Source organism: Haliotis cracherodii, unplaced genomic scaffold, assembly GCF_022045235.1.
Source record: "Haliotis cracherodii isolate W230 unplaced genomic scaffold, xgHalCrac1.p SCAF_2, whole genome shotgun sequence".
NCBI classification, from domain to species: Eukaryota; Metazoa; Mollusca; class Gastropoda; order Lepetellida; family Haliotidae; genus Haliotis; species Haliotis cracherodii.
In genome coordinates this window covers 6,026,382-6,045,890 of record NW_027266275.1, presented here as the reverse complement: position 1 = coordinate 6,045,890, position 19,509 = coordinate 6,026,382, and the positions used below count along the sequence as shown (strand labels likewise).

The following is a 19,509-nucleotide window of genomic DNA, read 5'->3' as shown; positions in this document are numbered from 1 at the left end:
AAACTGTCTTGAAATCACTTGTGATATATAAACCGATTCCTTTTACACTATTTTCAAAATCTCTGATGCAAAGGTCGTTTCCATTTTTCCATATCTCAGTGGGCTAGCACTTTAAATCGGCATCAGTCTGGACGATTACATGCAGCCACACACACACACGTGCATGCACGTCACTATATAAATGCAATCATCTTGGACGTGACGTTAAACCATATTTTACCCTCCTCAAAACAGATGACGTTATAAGAGACATCTCTACCGGTGCCTCGTATCGGATGGTTGATGTACGTTGCAACTGGACAAACTTAGTGTTAGAGAAGACACACTGCATAACAACCACGACCCGTGTGGCCCATGGTCGGTAATTCACGCCTTGGGTCATTCGCAGCCTGTTATTAAACAACAAGGTACAGTTTTATGTCCGCTGTTATGTGCGTTGAAACAATAGCTGTCATCATTATGTGCCTGTCCAAGGCTTGCATTCAACACACGATAACGGTCGGCATAGCGTTGGCTTTATGATGTTTGTTTATTTACTATTCGGGGCTGCTCTCGCAGTAATGTTATTTTATTATTTAATAGGTAATTATTAACTAATTGCCTAAATGATATTAGGCAGAATTAACCCCTTAAACAGTCCAGATTAATAACTTTGAATCGGTTAAAGGGTGCTGATACAAACAGAAGACAATGCAGCTAATTCTTACTACAATTCCACATAATGAATATCAGCGTATAACGTCACTGTGTCGATAACAAATATGATCCGGGTAATCCTCAAACGTTTATTTCGCCGCTAAAAGCAGTTTTGTCAGTTGTGTCAGTGTTTCTAGCATACTGGTCCTGGACGGTTATAGTGTACATTAGATAACTGGGGGCACGGGTGGCCCAGTCGTCTTAGGCGCCGTGATTCGCTGTGCAGAGTTGCGTTCCTTGGGCACGCCAGAAACCTATAATTGTGGGTTCGAATCCCGGTTCGCCCCGATTATGGTTCTAGGTATGTCAGCACCATACCCGTGCTCGTGAGTTTCAACGAAGTGGTAAACGTCTGAGACCTGCATCACTTCGGGCTTTTCTCCCACATTAAGCTGACACGCCGTGATATAACTGGAATACTGTTAAAAGCGGCGTTAAACCCAACTCACTCACTCACTCATTAGATAATTATTAATGTAGCAGGGCAGTGAGCGAGTGATAGGCAAACACACGCTACGGGTGAGAGGCGTTTATTCCGCCAATGGATTTGTCATATATTTATCTATCTAGTATCTACACTCTGAAACATATTAAAGGAATGATAAGTAATATTAACAATATACATAATGCAGTCATCGACATCACAGTATTACAAACCGTTTTACATTACAAACACATCTTATTCATATATTAGTTGTTATACTGTACAATAATCTGTTAACTGATGTAAGAACCAAATAGAATAATTTAATATATGAATAATTATTCTAAGTGGAAAGCGATTACAAATCTCTTTCAAAATACATACATATACATGACTTTACGGGTGTAACACACTTATGTGTTACACAAATATAGAAACTGACTATACAAGTTATTATGTGCCTACCCTGTGGGTGAGACTGGGGTGTCTCCCCTACTAGCGCCGCAACTTATAATTCCGGATATCTGAATAAAACATATACTTTTATAACAATGACTAATACAACTATTTACATACACGTTAAAATATTTCTCCAGATCCCGTATAGTACAGACTGTATATTATAAACAACTGATCACAAAAGCATTTAAAACATAGCCTATTCCGTAAAACAACGCATACACTCTTCCTCATACATACAATAATAAAGAGACAGAAAAGTGATATATTAGTAATTACCAAAGCTTACAATTTGTAAGTCTTGTTTACCACATTTACTTAAATAGATTGTAACTGAGAATATGATAATATTAAACACGTTTAGTTAAGTTTAGTATTATAGGTGGGGCGGTCTGGAAGTCTAGTGGTTAAAGCGTTCGCTCGTCACGCCGAAGACCCGGGTTCGATTCCCGACATGGGTACAATGTGTGAACCCCATTTCTGGTGTCACCCGCCGTGATATTCCTGAAATATAGCTAAAAACGGCGTAAAACCATACTCACTCACTAGTATTATAGGTTTATTATACTTCAACATTTAACTGCAATTACGACAATACAAGTATACACATACATATTAAACTAACCTGTTTTTAGATGATTTCACTTGTCAACTTGTCTGTGCAGGAAATGTGTGCAGACTGAGAACATGCAGTGAGACAAAGGGTCAACTTTGAGGGTTGGGTTGGCCAATCAGTTGAGCACCTCGTGGCTTGGGTTTGTTAAGGCTTACAACATGAAAGACACATTAACTACATCTAATCTATCTTAACTAATGATTAAACATAAAAGTTAAACACTTAAAAGCAGATACTGAAGGTGAATAGAATAAATATGTACAATGTTGTATCTGTCACACTAACATAGTGTATTATTGGTCTTTGAAAGGCATTTAGAAGTGATTAAAGTAAGGAAGAGAATATATGGATGTCAACTTCTTTATTATAAGGAACACAACGTTTCGGAGTATATGCTTACTCCTTTATTCACTTGATAAAGGAGTAAGCATGTACTCCGAAACGTTGTGTTCCTCATAATAAAGAAGTTGACATCCATTTATTCTCTTCCTTACAGTGTATTATAACTATGCAAATATCAGATGAAGGTATTTATCCGATGAGTAAATTAAAAGGTTTACCATTCGTGGATATATTCCACAATACACGCTGCGGAAATACCTTTTTAAAGCGGTGTTTGGCTTGACCTTTGATCTTTTCTCTGGTCTAGCATTAACAGTTAACTTCACAACGAAACGAATACATTTCTCTGTAAAAAATCCCTGATCCCATGGAGTGACACATGTTTTTCAGGGCCCAGTTTAAGATTCGTAGCATGGCGTCTCTGATTTATGTCTTTTTCTGTCTCAGAAATTAGACCTGGGATCACGTGGGTCGCTCGTCTAACTCAACGTGCATAATACAATTAGTTTCATAGCTCCGCTCTCATACGCGACCGGTTGAAACACTCTTACATAATGATTCAATTTCGTTTAATTGTTTTTATCATACCTCCATGTCAGAATGACGGGATTTGATTGTTCCACGTGATCTTGATAAAATACTATGTATCCTGCATGCGAGAGAAATAAATTTCTGAAAGGGAGAATAAATCTCTTATACCCCGCCACGATGAAAACAGGCTGCACGTGGATTTCTCAGCGGGTGAAAAAATACCTCATACCCCGCTTCGAAGCAAAAAACCGCGCGCCGTTTCTGAGTCAAAGAAAGGAACTTGACATAGCACAAGTTAACCTCAACTGAATCGAACAGCTGTTTTCTATCAATTATGAATTTGTTTTAATTCTTTCACAATAGCATATTAAAAGGTTAGAAATCAGCCCGTATCCGCCCTAAAAATATATATAACTAAAAGCATTGAGCGGCAATGCATGCATACATGTATACAACTTTTGGAGGGGGGATACGGGCGGACGTCTTTCCGATTAAACATGGTAAGATAAATTCGTTGCAGCAGTATCATTTGAGGTACATGGGGTTTTATGGGTCCCTCGTTAGTTTTTATGCCACTCGCCCCCGGCTCGTAGTATAAAACCTCACTTGGTACGCATAAAAGCATGCGTACCCCTCGTGATCCTGCTACAAATTATGGTGTCGCGTCACTGACTGTCTTTAATATGCCCAATTTAGGAAGAAGTTAGTTTAACACCAAGCTGAAGTTTTATATCTCATCGGTGGGGAGCTCTGTATGTGACAGTTAGGGCCTGATTGAGAAAAAGTGGAGAAGGGAGGGAGATACTAAGCCCAACGTAGGAGATAGTTATTCTAGTCCATATTAAGTCCTACGTAGGAGAATGTTTTGCTTCAAACCTGACGAATACTGACAAAGGTCAGTCTCATATCGTTTATCAATATTACAGTGAATTTCATATTAAACAAACATAAACAAAGCACAAATGATAATAAACATCCACAAATACATAATAGTTTGCATTACTAGTAATACAAACATTCCTCAAGGAAATAGCCAGACATTGCGTATTGCTACAATCACGTTTGTTCATATTTGAGTTACAAACTTAATAATTTCGTTCCTCTCTAGCTCATTTTGTTTATCTTATTCCATTAAATATAAATATTGTGTTGTGGCTCAAACAAGTTGGGCTACAAGCATGTATTGTGATTTACGCGGCTGTATTATTAAAGCTCTAGTTGCGATGTTACTCAATGTGCAGTACTTCAGATCGGTTGTTTGAAGACCAAATCATCCATATTATGATGATTGGCCTGTCAGTGCAATACCCCTGTTCGTGGGGTTTCTTAAGGTGGTGATCTAATTTAAAGTCATTTCTTTGGATTTGGGGGCAGGACATGTTTCCCCGAACACCAGGTGCCATCACTGATTCTCGGTGATCCATTCATGTACTCTTCACCGCTGTTGTGCCTTTTAACCCAATGGAATCTATGTCGGTGAATACTCAAGACGTTTTATATATATATTTATTATATTTCCCACAGCATAAACCCGATACGCCGACATAAGGCTAAAATACGTTCAAAGCGGCATCAACTCAACTCACTAAATTATAAAACCGTTTTCCGTTAAATCTTTTTTGTTTGGGCTGAATGATAACTATTTCATTTGTGGTTTCTTTATTCTGACGCATGGTTTCGTAAATGGAACCCATTTATTCCAAACATGTTCTTTCTGAAAATAAACTTGGAAAAATGTTTAAATCTTGGCGGGATAAAAACATAAATCTTGAATTACATTCTCTTTTATGTTGGGACAAAATGTGACAAAGTTGGTTCAGTTATTAATGTTTTGCGGCGACAGGAAACATGTATTTCTTCTCGGGCATGTAATACACAGGAAAAGAAATCGAGTATTTACTTCAAACATGCGTCTAGTTTAACAGCTGTGGCAAAGATGTGATACACTCGCTGTATTGGTGGAGGGATAACGCTGTATGACTATATCTGTCTGGTGTGGACACTCACCAATCCAACCAACTCGATAATCGTCATCTGTCTTGACCAATATTGAATTCAATACAATGTGAGGAATTTATGAATAAGATTCAAGTGGTCATTATGACATATTTCTACTTTGAAGAAAACGTGTAGATAGCTATATATACACACTTGTAGTAGAATGTATGAGTAGGTTAGTTTGCTGTTAACGCCGCATCTTGGACGACAGTAAGGATAAAGTGGTGTCACGTGGATATGTTTTGTGTAATGCAACTGAAGGCCAGAATATTAAGTTTAGTGGTTATAGTCAGTTATAGTCGCTTCGCTCAAATAGTGAATGAATTATGGTAATGACTCTATGAACACAATTTCATTTATATCACGCGTGTCAGCTGCATGTGGGAGGAAAGCCCGAGGTGATGCAGGTCAGACACGTTTACCACTTTGGAGAAACCCGCCAGCACGGGTATGGTGCTGACAAACCCAGAAACAGTGATTCGAATCATGGGTTTCTAGCAAGGGACGCAACTCCGCACAGTGAGTTGCGGCGCCTAAGACGGCCGGGCCACGTGTGTTAAGGCAATAGCAGAGACGCGGTTTTATTTTTGTACCAAACGGACAAGGCAGCTTAAGTCGACAATCTAAAACTAAACAAACTGATTAATCATGTTAATAACAAACTTAGATGTCAGTCCCTTTAATGTGACTTTGAGACACCAAGCGTCTAACACTATCTTTTCATCCCAGGACCTAATAACACACCAAGTTGCACACCAACGTCATACGCCATATCCCACAAGAACATTAAGCAACCATATTTGACGTTTATGTAGTCTTTCCAAACATATTGAGAGGTTCTGTTTTCTGTTGCACCGCATTTCGCCATTCAGAGTTGCTTCCCTTGTTGTTCCAGAATCATGTGATCGTGTGTTTCAAGCCTTGATTGATTTTGACTGTAATTGTCTACTTGCAAGCCCCACATCTGTGCATGTTGGTTTCACCCAAACTGTAGACATCCAAGTTTTGTTTCACTACATGCTTTTCCCCCTCACTGACCGCCTCCGTGGTCTAATGGTAGAGCGTCCGCCCGGAGAGCGGAAGGCCCGGGGTTCGGTCCCCGACCGCGTCATACCAAAAGACGTTAAAAGATGGTACTTGTTGTTACCCTGTCTGGCGCTCGGCATTAAGGGGCTCAAACAAGGACTGGTCGGCTCGGAGTCAGTATACTGTGTCTGAGTCGGGTATTCATGTTAAACTGCGGCATGGTATCTCAGTGAGCTATCACTATAAATCGGCATAAGTCCGGACTAGTACAAGCAGCCACACAAACACACACGTACATGCACGTCGCTATATAAGTGCAATAATCTTGGACGCGACGTTAAACCCCATTTCACCTCACCTCACCTTTCCCCCCCACTTGTCCTACTCGCCGTGATATAACTGATTTGGTGCAAAGCGACCCTGCAACCAACTGGATCTCTTAGTCATACCATATTGTTGTGCAGTGTTGATATTGATGCTATTATTACTGTTACTTCCTCAACAAACAATAAATGGATTTGAATTCAGTTGTCAATGTTGTATTGTAACTTTTGAAACATGTCTGTTACATCTGGCCATGTGATTTTCTAATCAAGTGAAGAAACTGAAGAACGATCTGTATTCCAAGTCTTGTGTGTTTTTCAAAACATGTTGGCAAAATCTTCAAAGAACCCTTTGTCCCAGTTTGAGAATTCCTCAGCCAGATAATTACTTGTTAAGGATTAACCACATTCGTTTTTCTTCCATCATTTGCTGAACACATTGCGCCATGTTGGGAAACCATCAAACCATCAACACACTTCAAACTTCAATGGAAGTCGACGAAATTGACATGACGAGACATTCCAGACAATTCCGAGGTGTCGCGTATCAGTGCCATCGACACGTGTATATTTATTTAATTCATCAACTTAAGCCCATTATGCATGTGCTGCCAAAGATATCGAACAATTAGCCTCTCACGGGTGGGCTCGTAAAGATCAGTTCTTGAAATCGATAAGCTTGATGTAAACTAGACTCTAGATGCGGACTTTCTAAATGAAGTTTTGATGCAATAAAGACCACAAATTCCCAAATACGACTAGGAAAAATACACTTGCTACCTAAATAATAACGTTTAAAGTTGTTCCACATTTGATTTATACAATCGGAACATCATACAAGAATTACATGTAACTCAGGATTTACCTGAATGTATTTGGTAACAGAGCTCGGAGAGAGTCTAAGGTAATGGGATCTTTTGTTTGTATTGGATCCATTAGCAGAAACGCTTTGAATGTTGAACTCCAGGTATATATTGTTGGCCTGATTAAAGGGACACTATTTCTTCCTCTCTCTCGTTCTTTCCACTTGCTCCTAATGAGCACAGTGCAAAACCTATCCTTTGACTTGCACTAGCCGTGATCTGTTTCAACATGTGTTATTCGAATAGGCGTGGCCCACAAGCCTACCTGGCGGTTGGCAGAAGATTGGAAATTTAATCGCCACTAAATATTTGAAATATTTAAAGTACATCACTCTGGGTAGGTATTTAAATCAGCATAGCAACGACTTACGAGTCGACTGGAAGAAAATGTGTTCATATCATGATCATCAACATCAATTGTGGACATTTTCAACTCTAGTAACTGGTTCATTAACTGGTCTAACAGGCTTTTGATCTAAGAATTGTGGAATAAAATAATGTTATTCTGTCATAATTTATCTTCTTTTTCTTTTTAACTCAATTAATTCCATGACAGTTTAGTAACTGTTCACCAGGACCCACGTGACCCCCAGCACCAGATTCTCTGTGGAGTGATCCCCAGTACCAGATTCTCTGTGGAGTGATCCCCAGTACCAGATTCTCTGTGGAATGATCCCCAGTACCAAATATCTGTGAAATTATCCCCAGTACTAGATTCTCTGTGGAGTAATCCCCAGTACCAGATTCTCTGTGGAGTGATCCCCAGAACCAGATTCTCTGTGGAGTGATCCCCAGCAACAGATTCTCTGTGGAATGATCCCCAGTACTAGATTCTCTGTGGAGTGATCCTCAGTACCAGATTCTCTGTGGAGTGATCCTCAGTACCAGATTCTCTGTGGAGTGATCCTCAGTACCAGATTCTCAGGAGACAGTGAAGGACGCAAGCAATCCTCACTACCGATTCCCCGGAAACAGCGAGGGGCGCACGTTTTCCTCAATACCAGATACTCTGGAGGGAACTTCAGTACCAGATTTTCCAGACAGCGTAGGACGAACGTCAACGCAGTACCAGATACTCCGCGAAAACCTGTTTAAATAAAGAGGCTATGTTTTATACGTTCAAGTTCACATGAGAAGTGCTTCTGAAGCACATTTTGATATATATCGGGTATCGTGATATAGAGATCACATTCGCTGTATATCATCATAAAAAAAGTTGATAAGAATTGTTATGAATGTTTAACATTCCTCTCCCTGGCTGAGATAGCATCAACATTATTTAAGAATTGAAACCTGCGTATCTTCTCGGAAACCAGAAATTAGGAGTAATGTGCTCCGAAAGAAGGTGGGTCACCGAGATAAGAAGTTATACGAAGTGTTTATGACATCATGAAAACGAAATAGGCGTGAAGAAGGTGAGAGATATCAGTATAGGTAGTCCACATACAGCCTGCGCGGCGTGACTACATAGCGTGCTAATTACATACAATATCGGAATAAAAACAGCCTGCCGTTTGTTGATTGCAACAGTATAGGGCAGGTCGTGTTCGCGGTTATTTCACCTGTATGAGATAACAAACATTTCCTTGTTCCTCCAGCAGAAGGAAGACAATTTTAGACTAAGTTTACGCTTTACAAAATGAAACGTCGTAACGGTCTGATTTTCAACGTGGACAACCAATGATTATTTAAGAGGGAAAGAAGTGGTCTCCCAACACACGAAGAACGCCATCTTGTCTAAATCGGCGCTCGTGGACGAGATTGTTAATGTGCGCACGTGTGCCAAGTATGGTAACGATGTTCTGACTACGTGTTCTGTGATATGGTCATGACGTACTTACAGTCATATCACATTCTGTCCACAAAAGAGATATGAAATGTCGAGAAATGATAATCTTTCATCACTTGAAGAGAATCAGTACGTATTTTGACGAATTTTATTCCATTCGTAGAAAGATAAACTATTTTTACCAAAATAAAATAGAAATAGAAGAATTACTTCAAACATACATGACGCTGAAGATTCAGAGGGGGGTCAGATTGCATCAAGTCCCAGACATATATGGCGGCGAGAGTAATTTAATTACCACCAAGGGTGAAATTATTTATGATATATTTCAGTGTGAAAGACTGGGTTTTCTGAAGATGAGAAAAGTGATGTTTTGATTGCAATGAACATAACACATGATATTTCGCTGCAGTGGACACAGCACTTGATACTTCACAGCAGTGAACCTAACTGTTTGACTTGTCATACAAGAGTCACCTCCCCTTAAATTGTCTCCCTTTGTCGTAAGTGCCTGGCCCGTACTGTTGACGTGCTTGTAACGTTAGTTCTTCATTGACAAGGCAAAATAATGACAGATGGTCATTCAAGGAGTTACTATCACTTCTTGCCGTTTGTTATTCTCTTGAAAATCTTTCGTTATAAACTGTAAATTTCTCATCGAGACTATTCGTTTCGAAAAGCGCCATTTTTGTTAGTTGACCAGCGTCTTTTCTATCGCTTCCAACATCAGTTTCCAAGTTTTCAAGAATATTTTTTTGTTAAAGTTGATCTTGTATATATTCTTATCTAAATGTATGATAAAACATTTTCGTGACCATAAATATTTTTTCATACTTTTGTTTATATTTGTTAAGATTTTGCAAACACGAAACTATTTTTTAAGGTGCATATACAAGGGGTGGTGAGCTTTCCCTGTGTGTCAGGTAGGGAGAATTTACGTTTCAAGGTTTTACATTTGTAATGAACTAACTTAATTTTCCGGTAGACAACTGCACAAAAAGTATATTATAAATAGGATATTCCATGTGTCTCGTGAAATGTTTCTCTCATCTCGTGACGGGGGGAAAAGGGGACATTTTCACTCTTGGCAACGTCACTCGTGAAACTATCTTCTTTCCCCCGTCACTCGATGAGTGAAAGATGATATTTCACTCGGCACATGCAATATCCTCTATATCTGTCATTAATGAGCTGAAACCAAATGTGAGTGAGTGAGTATGGTTTTGCGCCGCTTTAAGCAATATTCCAGCAATATCACGGCGGGGGACACCAGAAATGGGCTTCACACATTGTACCCATGTCGGGAATCGAACCCGGGTCTTCGGCATGACGAGCGAACGCTTTAACCACTAGGTTACCCGACCGCCCCTACACTACACCAAATGTGATCTCTCAACGAGGTAGATCAAGACACAGGGATCACTCTTTTAAATATGATATCTTCATCTGCATTATCCATTACGTCTGCGAGTTAGTGATTGAGTGTTGCCAAGAGTCACCGTCACATATATCTCAGCGTTCCCCTGGGTGGTTACGTCTGAGTTGGATGCCTGTTTGTTTTAATGTTTATTAAACTTCAAAATCACGCAATGAACACTATCCCAACAGTATGTCAAAGGTCTATCAATATTCAGGTCTGGACCAAACAAACTAGAGATTGATAGTATGAGCAGCGTCGTCGGGGCTGACCAGTTAGTCGCGTCGTACGACAAACATGTAGGTTGCTGAAGATCAATCCAACCTGAGTCCTAACCGCACTAGCAATGGTATGGTGCCGTCTTCTATATAAGAAACATTCACATATAAGTATAACATATAGTTATAACAAGATCAGGGCTGCGTGTTCAAATATAAAGAGATGATAGCCGTAAACACTTTTCCCTTTTCTACACCTAAATCTTCTCTCCTATCTGTTCAACCAGTCTGTATTTAGACAAGTAATCACTGCCTCTTACGGTCAACATGTACCTTTATTGCCACTTTATTCCCACCTCACAGTTGGACGCGTGACACTCACATCCTACTTTCCCTACCCCCAGGGCCGTGAGACAACCCACCCATACGTCCGATAAAGCAAAACTATAAATCTTGAAACAATTTACTCCTCCGGAATGGTCCCTCTGTGCGACATAAGAGTATATCTTTAAATTGGCCTGATAAGCGGTTTTAAAATAGGTCACTAAATTTTATACTATGACACGGATCTAAACTTGAGGTTTCTTTTGGTGTGATTAAGTGGGCATGGTGCAGACAAGTGAGCGGCTGCATTGCTGCATGTGAGAAACACACTTGATATGGACTGTTGTAGATAAAGGTAGAGTTTATCTCCGGGTCTCTTGAGTGATAAATGTACATGGCTTTGTAGAACCATTCCTGTCCCAGGGTCACACGGCCGTGTTTATAATTGAATTCATTTTTTTCAGACTATGACGAAACATTTAATCAAATCTCATGTTCCAGCTATTACATCCTGAAACACCGAGCTTTCTTATCGCGGACTGTTGCCATACATGATAGGGCGGGTGCAGTTGTGCAGGTGCAAGTGAGTGAGTGAGGGGGATGAGTGAGTGAGTGAGTGTGGCTATACGTCGCTTTTAGCAATATTCCAGCAAGTGAGTGAGTGAGTGAGGGGGTGCGTGAGTGAGTGAGTGAGTGTGGCTATATGCCGCTTTTAGCAATATTCCAGCAAGTAAGTGAGTGAGTGAGGGAGATGAGTGAGTGAGTGAGTATGGCTATACGCCGCTTTTAGCAATATTCCAGCAAGTGAGTGAGTGAGGGGGATGAGTGAGTGAGTGAGTGAGTGAGTATGGCTATACGCTGCTTTTAGCAATATTCTAGCAAGTGAGTGAGTGAGTGAGGGGGTGAGTGAGTGAGTGAGTGTGGCTATACGCCGCTTTTAGCAATATTCCAGCAAGTGAGTGAGTGAGGGGGATGAGTGAGTGAGTGAGTGAGTATGGCTATACGCCGCTTTTAGCAATATTCCAGCAAGTGAGTGAGTGAAGGGGTGAGTGAGTGAGTGAGTGAGTGAGTGTGGCTATACGCCGCTTTTAGCAATATTCCAGCAAGTGAGTGAGTGAGTGAGTGTGGCTATACGCCGCTTTTAGCAATATTCCAGCAAGTGAGTGAGTGAGTGAGGGGGTGAGTGAGTGAGTGAGTGTGGCTATACGCCGCTTTTAGCAATATTCCAGCAAGTGAGTGAGTGAGTGAGGGGGATGAGTGAGTGAGGGGGATGAGTGAGTGAGTGAGTGAGTGAGTGAGTGAGTATGGCTATACGCCGCTTTTAGCAATATTCCAGCAAGTGAGTGAGTGAGTGAGTGAGTGAGTGAGTATGGCTATACGCCGCTATTAGCAATATTCCAGCAAGTGAGTGAGTGAGTGAGGGGGTGAGTGAGTGAGTGAGTAATTGGCTATACGCTGCTTTTAGCAATATTCCAGCAAGTGAGTGAGTGAGGGGGATGAGTGAGTGAGTGAGTGAGTATGGCTATACGCCGCTTTTAGCAATATTCCAGCAAGTGAGTGAGTGAGGGGGATGAGTGAGTGAGTGAGTGTGGCTATACGCCGCTTTTAGCAATATTCCAGCAAGTGAGTGAGTGAGTGAGTGTGGCTATACGCCGCTTTTAGCAATATTCCAGCAAGTGAGTGAGTGAGTGAGGGGGTGAGTGAGTGAGTGAGTGAGTGAGTGAGTGTGGCTATACGCCGCTTTTAGCAATATTCCAGCAAGTGAGTGAGTGAGTGAGGGGGATGAGTGAGTGAGGGTGTGAGTGAGTGAGTGAGTGAGTGAGTGAGTATGGCTATACGCCGCTTTTAGCAATATTCCAGCAAGTGAGTGAGTGAGTGAGTGAGTGTGGCTATACGCCGCTATAAGCAATATTCCAGCAAGTGAGTGAGTGAGTGAGGGGGTGAGTGAGTGAGTGAGTAATTGGCTATACGCTGCTTTTAGCAATATTCCAGCAAGTGAGTGAGTGAGTGAGGGGGTGAGTGAGTGAGTGAGTGAGTGCGGCTATACGCCGCTTTTAGCAATATTCCAGCAAGTGAGTGAGTGAGTGAGTATGGCTATACGCCGCTTTTAGCAATATTCCAGCAAGTGAGTGAGTGAGTGAGTGAGTGAGTGTGGTTATACGCCGCTTTTAGCAATATTCCAGCAAGTGAGTGAGTGAGTGAGTGAGTGAGTGAGTGAGTGAGGGGATGAGTGAGTGAGAGTGAGTGTGGCTATACGCCGCTTTTGGCAATATTCCAGCAAGTGAGTGAGTGAGTGAGTATGGCTATACGCCGCTTTTGGCAATATTCCAGCAAGTGAGTGAGTGAGTGAGTATGGCTATACGCCGCTTTTAGCAATATTCCAGCAAGTGAGTGAGTGAGTGAGTGAGTGTGGCTATACGCCGCTTTTAGCAATATTCCAGCAAGTGTGTGAGTGAGTGAGTGTGGCTATACGCCGCTTTTAGCAATATTCCAGCAAGTAAGTGAGTGAGTGAGGGAGGTGGGTTTTGAATGAGTGCGTGTGAGGCAGTGAGTGAGTTTTATAACTGGTTTGCTAGTGGGCAAGCACTATAACCGGCTGGTACAAGGAGCCACACACACACGTGCATGCATGTCTCTATATACATGTAAGTGCAATGATCTAGAACGCGACGTTAAATTCCATTTCACTCCCTTTTTAACTGTCCAACCTTTAGAAATAAACAAGACCTCCAACCAATAAAATCAATCTATCCATAAGTTACAAATCAGGACTTCTCTGCGAGTTGTACTTTGTGACACAACCTTTCGGGTCCCCCGTGTAATAATTCTGTCCTCCATACGTGTACTTAACTGCTTAACATATCTCACTTTTTCTGTTACCGAACAAATTCCAAAAATGTGGAAGTATCTAAAAGTCATCACAACATTACAAAAAATAATCTGCCATCACCCCGCGGAAACAGGAATGCGACCATCTCATCATGATCAAAATGCGTTTCATTTAGAAAGTTTTCAAAAAAAGAATTGAACAAAATGGCAAAAGGATGTTTTCCTGGCAGCTGGTGCCAAAAGCTCTGCTTGTTTCCTATCGTGTTTGGCAAGACAATAGATCTGGAACTGCCAATTTCGAAAATACTTAGTTCGCACTCATCAACTAGAACTATGCCACATGTTTACTGTTCCTATACACTCTTAAGTCGGCGACAGACACAATCGGACACAATTATATCAAAACGTCAGCCGGGGAAATTATCTAAGAACACAAGATGCTTCTAGCGAAGAAACCGAATAAAGATGTTGAAAATTTGTCGAAATTCTTTTTGTCTTGACACTTACTCAAATAAACAATTCGTTTCTTTGGTTTGTAAAAACAATCTGCAGACAGCGGCAGATAAGAGCATGTTGTTAGGGGGAGAGAATGAACGCTGTTCATATTTACACAACGGAATGGATTGGAAGTGTAAATTCTCCAAAGAATGTTGATATACTCCGTTTTTGTTTATATGTTTATGTTTACCCTGTATATTGAGTTAAATGTATTGGGGACATTTGGATTAATAAGATATTATTTCAGCAACGCCCAAAGTTTTTGTTCGTTAGTGTCAAGCATCTACTAGGGTAGGGAATTTTTTATTCCCATATTAATTAATGTGGATGTAAGTGTGTCTGTAAGTCACGCTATTTTTGTCACGGTGTTAAAGGTGGATTTCCGTTTCTCACTCACTCACTCACTCATTCACTCACCCACTCACTCACTCACTCATTCACACACTCCCGTTAGTAAATAAGGTGGAGATGCCTTGAGCTGCGAATTTATCGAATGCTTTGGTTAATAAAGCAAATACGATTGAACAATTCCGTCTATATTATGAGCATGTGTTTATGAATCATTATCAAATAGTGATGACACCAGGTGTTCAAAGAAGACAGATAAGGATGTTGTTATATACTATGTCAACACATCGTTTTTTCTCACACGCCCAGGGTAACGTTGTACAAAGCGATCTTTGGCTAAGGCGATCGTAACTCCCAAACCTTAACATAGGCTTACGACAGTCCTTGCGCTCAGGTTGTTTTGTACAACGGCGCCCTAAAACCATCCAACATCGAGTCAAGAGTTTCCAACAAGTGCGTGGTTGCCCTGGTATAACAGCAAGGAAAATGACTGAGTGCTATGTGCTTTAGTTTGATGCTGCCATGTGCAATAAGGCGAGGAGATGATAGGGTGAAGTCGACAGAGAAGGAAGATAATGACTTAGAATAAAGGGAATGTTATATTTGGGATAACATTTTCTTAGTAAAGTGCAGAATCTAGTACTTTGGGGGTTGGGTCCCATCCTGGATCCGAACCGACACTGCCAGAATGAGGCACCTAATCGCCAGCACACAAAGACAGCGATCTAACCCACTCAGCCACCGAGGCTTCCATGAACGTCCGACAACTGGTAGTCTATCACATACTTTTTGCACCCCTCTGACATGTGTAAATTTTGATTGCTCCCATGACCAAAAGCTATGAATACACAATGCCATTTCGAAAGTGGTCAAATGTAACAAATGTAATGTTTTGGATAACACATTCTTAGTAAAGTACAGATTCTAGTATTTTGGGGGGTTGAGTACATTCAATGAAGTGAGAAGACGGGAAGGGAGAAAAGGTGGGAGGAGAAGAAGGGAAGGGAGAAGAAAAGAGGGGAGAAGAAGTGAAGGGAGAAGAAGAGAAGGGGAAGAAGAGAAGGGAGAAGAAGGGAAGGGAGAAGAAGAAAAGTGAGAAAAGGGGAAGGGAGAAGAAGGGAAGGGAGAAGAAGAGAAGGGAGAAGAAGGGAAGGGATAAGAAGGGAAGGGAGAAGAAGAAATGGGAGAAAAAGGGAAGGGAGAAGAAGAGAAGGGAGAAGAAGAGAAGGGAGAAGAAGGGAAGGGAGGAGAAGGGAAGGGAGAAGAAGAAAAGGGAGAAAAAGGGAAGGGAGAAGAAGGAACGGGAGAAGAAGGGAAGGGAGGAGAAAAGAAGGGAGAAGAAGGGAAGGGAGGAGAAGAAAAGGGAGAAAAAGGGAAGGGAGAAGAAGGGATGGGAGAAGAAGGGAAGGGAGAAGAAGAGAAGGGAGAAGAAGGGAAGGGAGAAAAAGGGAAGGGAGAAGAAGGAAAGGGAGAAGAAGGGAAGGGAGAAAAAGGGAAGGGAGAAGAAGAGAAGGGAGAAGAAGGGAAGGGAGAAGAAGATAAGGGAGAAGAAGGAAACATGGAGAAGTGGTGGGGTGGAAGAAGTTGCGGAACTACAGACACAGAGGAAGAAATTTGGATGGAAAGGTGGATTGAATGGCGATCAAGGGACTATAGTTGTTTGTTTGTTTGATTGTTTGTATTTTAACGCGGCAATCACCAAAAGCCACGCTATTTGACGAGTCTGGACGCGAGACAAATAGTGATTAATATTATGAGTAGCTGCTAAGAGCGTTGACGTAGATGACAATATTAAACACCCAGACAATGTAGTCGCCTTGCACGACAAGAATAATAGGGAATCCACACGGGCATTTAAGGGAAATACTTCCTTCCATGTCAACAAGAAATACAAAGACGGGGCAATAAACGCCGGAAAGTTGGAAACATATCGAAAAGGGGAAACTCCGACACATGGAGTGGGAAAAGAGTCTTACGAGGCTATAAGAAGGAATGTGCATGTGCTATGATAGTAAGAACTAAGACATCCCACCCTCAAATTTTAAAAAAACTCTTCCCACACTACTATTAAATTAAAGTGAAGCAGTATTCCTTGAACCCATCACAAGTAAAACGCTTTAAAGAGAGAAAAAAAAATGATAAAAAAAATCTCAAGGCACTTCTAGATCTGACAAAGTGATGGTCGTAAACACATCAGCGTGTGGATTTCGCCCATTTCTAAAACGTCCCTGGAGTTACATATGAGCTAGTTTCTTGCCCCGCCACATGTTACATCTGTCTAGACAAACAGGTGTTCTGTACTGAAAATACTCTCCACCTGGTAGTGATACGAAGTGTTCTGCAGGAACCTAGCCCCGGAAGCAGTGCATGACTCTGCCAGGTACAACGAGGACGTGGTGTGCCTGATGCCTGCCCTAGAGAGAGATGGGATGGTAGTTAAAACAACAACTACCTCTGTTATGACGACGTCGGATGTCACGAACATAGTTATTAGGAAACTAAGAATGTTGTTGTGATGTTGTACGCCGCACTCAGCAATATGCCAGACATATGTAAGACGGTATGTAAAAAAATCTTCGTACATTTATTATTCAACTTATCAAGTCCAAATGGCTGAAACAATGCCGATGGGACATAAAGTCACTCGTCGACTAATTACACCGTGATTACACTTTAACTTAGTTTGTACATATCAACTAATCACCGTCGAACAACACCGTGAAACATACTTCACTTTAACTTTGTACATATCAACTAATCACTGTCGAACAACACCGTGAATTATACTGACTTTAATTTGTATATGCCCTAACCACCCTCCGTGAAACATACACCACTTTGTCTTTGACTTTGTACACGACAACTAATTATAATTAACAAACTCATCACTGAGTGTAACGTGCAGTGTGTCTGTGTATATATCAACTGACCAACCAACACAACATACACAGTGTCTGTGAATATACCAACTAATCACTCATTTCAACATACACTGTGTGTCTATGTATATCCCAAAATACACTATGCGTCAGTGTATACATATATAAGCCTGTCACCTCGCTCTAACAAAGCACCAACATACACTATGCGTCAGTGTATACATATATCAGCCTGTCACCTCACCCTAACAAAGCACCAACATACACTATGCGTCAGTGTATACATATATCAGCCTGTCACCTCACCCTAACAAAGCACCAACATACACTATGCGTCCGTGTATACATATATAACCCTGTCACCTCGCCCTAACAAAGCACCAACATACACTATGCGTCAGTGTATACATATATAAGCCTGTCACCTCACCCTAACAAAGCACCAACATACACTATGCGTCAGTGTATACATATATCAGCCTGTCACCTCACCCTAACAAAGCACCAACATACACTATGCGTCCGTGTATACATATATAACCCTGTCACCTCGCCCTAACAAAGACCCAACATACACTATGCGTCAGTGTATACATATATAAGCCTGTCACCTCACCCTAACAAAGCACCAACATACACTATGCGTCAGTGTAAACATATATCAGCCTGTCACCTCACCCTAACAAAGCACCAACATACACTATGCGTCCGTGTATACATATATATGCCTGTCACCTCACCCTAACAAAGCACCAACATACACTATGCGTCAGTGCTTGAACTAACCAAACTCTCGTTGCCTCCCCTTTCATATATCCACACCGCTTGCACTGCAACCAGTGTATTGTTACACCAGCTATGTTATGAGATGTCCGATGTATTGTTATCTCTCCAGATAACTTCATTATTGCCACAGTGTAAAACATTCTCGTGACAACCTCATTAATATCATGAACTTTGGCATGCGTACGTGGAAAGAGTAACGACACATTGTCACGTTGACATGGATGTGCACAGTGCATTGTGCAAGGAATAATGTTTCATCCTCTGGCTAACTTCCTTTCAGAGTAAATTCACATCGGAACACTCACAGATTAAATTGGACACTATCGATGTGTCTAGAAGTGGAATCGCTGAGTGACATCATACAGAGAATAATCAGTCTGGAATATCTGACGAAACAGGTCTTACGTATGCATGGTGTAATGGCAAAATTGGGATGAAAGTTAATTGAATCGATCACTGAAAATGTGATGACGAAATGTCCTACTATATCGGTAGCACCCTCCACTCAAGTTCTATACAAAAGCATGTGTCAGTGAGTACTGATGTGTATCAACTCGCTGTGAAGGTCATAGCATGGGATAGCACCGCGCATCATGTCGACAAGTGACCTGTTCCTTGTATGAAGTTTCTCAGTATGTCTGCAATAAAATGAAGGGACTTGATCAGGCCTTTGACGGTTGGTTGGTTGGTTTGTTTTTTAACGCCGCACTCAGCAATATTCCAGTTATATGACGGCGGTCTGTAAATAATCGAGTCTGGACCAGACAATCCAGTGATTAATATCATGAGTATCGATCCACGCAATTGGGATCGATGACATGTATCAACCAAGTCAGCGAGCCTGACCACCAGATCCCGTTAGTCGCTTTGACGGTGTGACCTTGATTTAAAAGCTTAGTAGAAAGCTAAGTGTGTCTTTTCATGACATTTGGAGAAATATATCATCTGTTTCAAACCCCTCAGCTTATGGCATATTGCACGACATGAAGGGAAAGTTCAGTATTACATACTCGAAATTTGTAGGTTGATTATTTCACGGTTATATTACGGTAGTTACACTTGTACTGACCATTTGACAGTGATATTGCGGTAGTTGCACTTGTACTGATTACTTGACTGTTCTGTTTTGGTGGTTGCACTTGT

The 19,509-nt window shown here is 41.2% G+C and overlaps 1 protein-coding gene across 1 annotated transcript in view; it reads left to right on the top strand.

The window, feature by feature from the left end:
* The window catches only part of LOC139469435 (eukaryotic translation initiation factor 5B-like), a 29,060-nt gene extending 10,559 nt beyond the window's left edge, over positions 1-18,501 (top strand). The window contains exons 4-5 of the mRNA XM_071251601.1: positions 15,668-16,327; positions 18,476-18,501. Coding sequence (XP_071107702.1) covers positions 15,668-16,327; positions 18,476-18,501 — 686 coding nt within the window. The remainder of the gene's footprint in view (positions 1-15,667; positions 16,328-18,475) is intronic.
* The last annotated feature ends 1,008 nt before the right edge of the window (positions 18,502-19,509 follow it).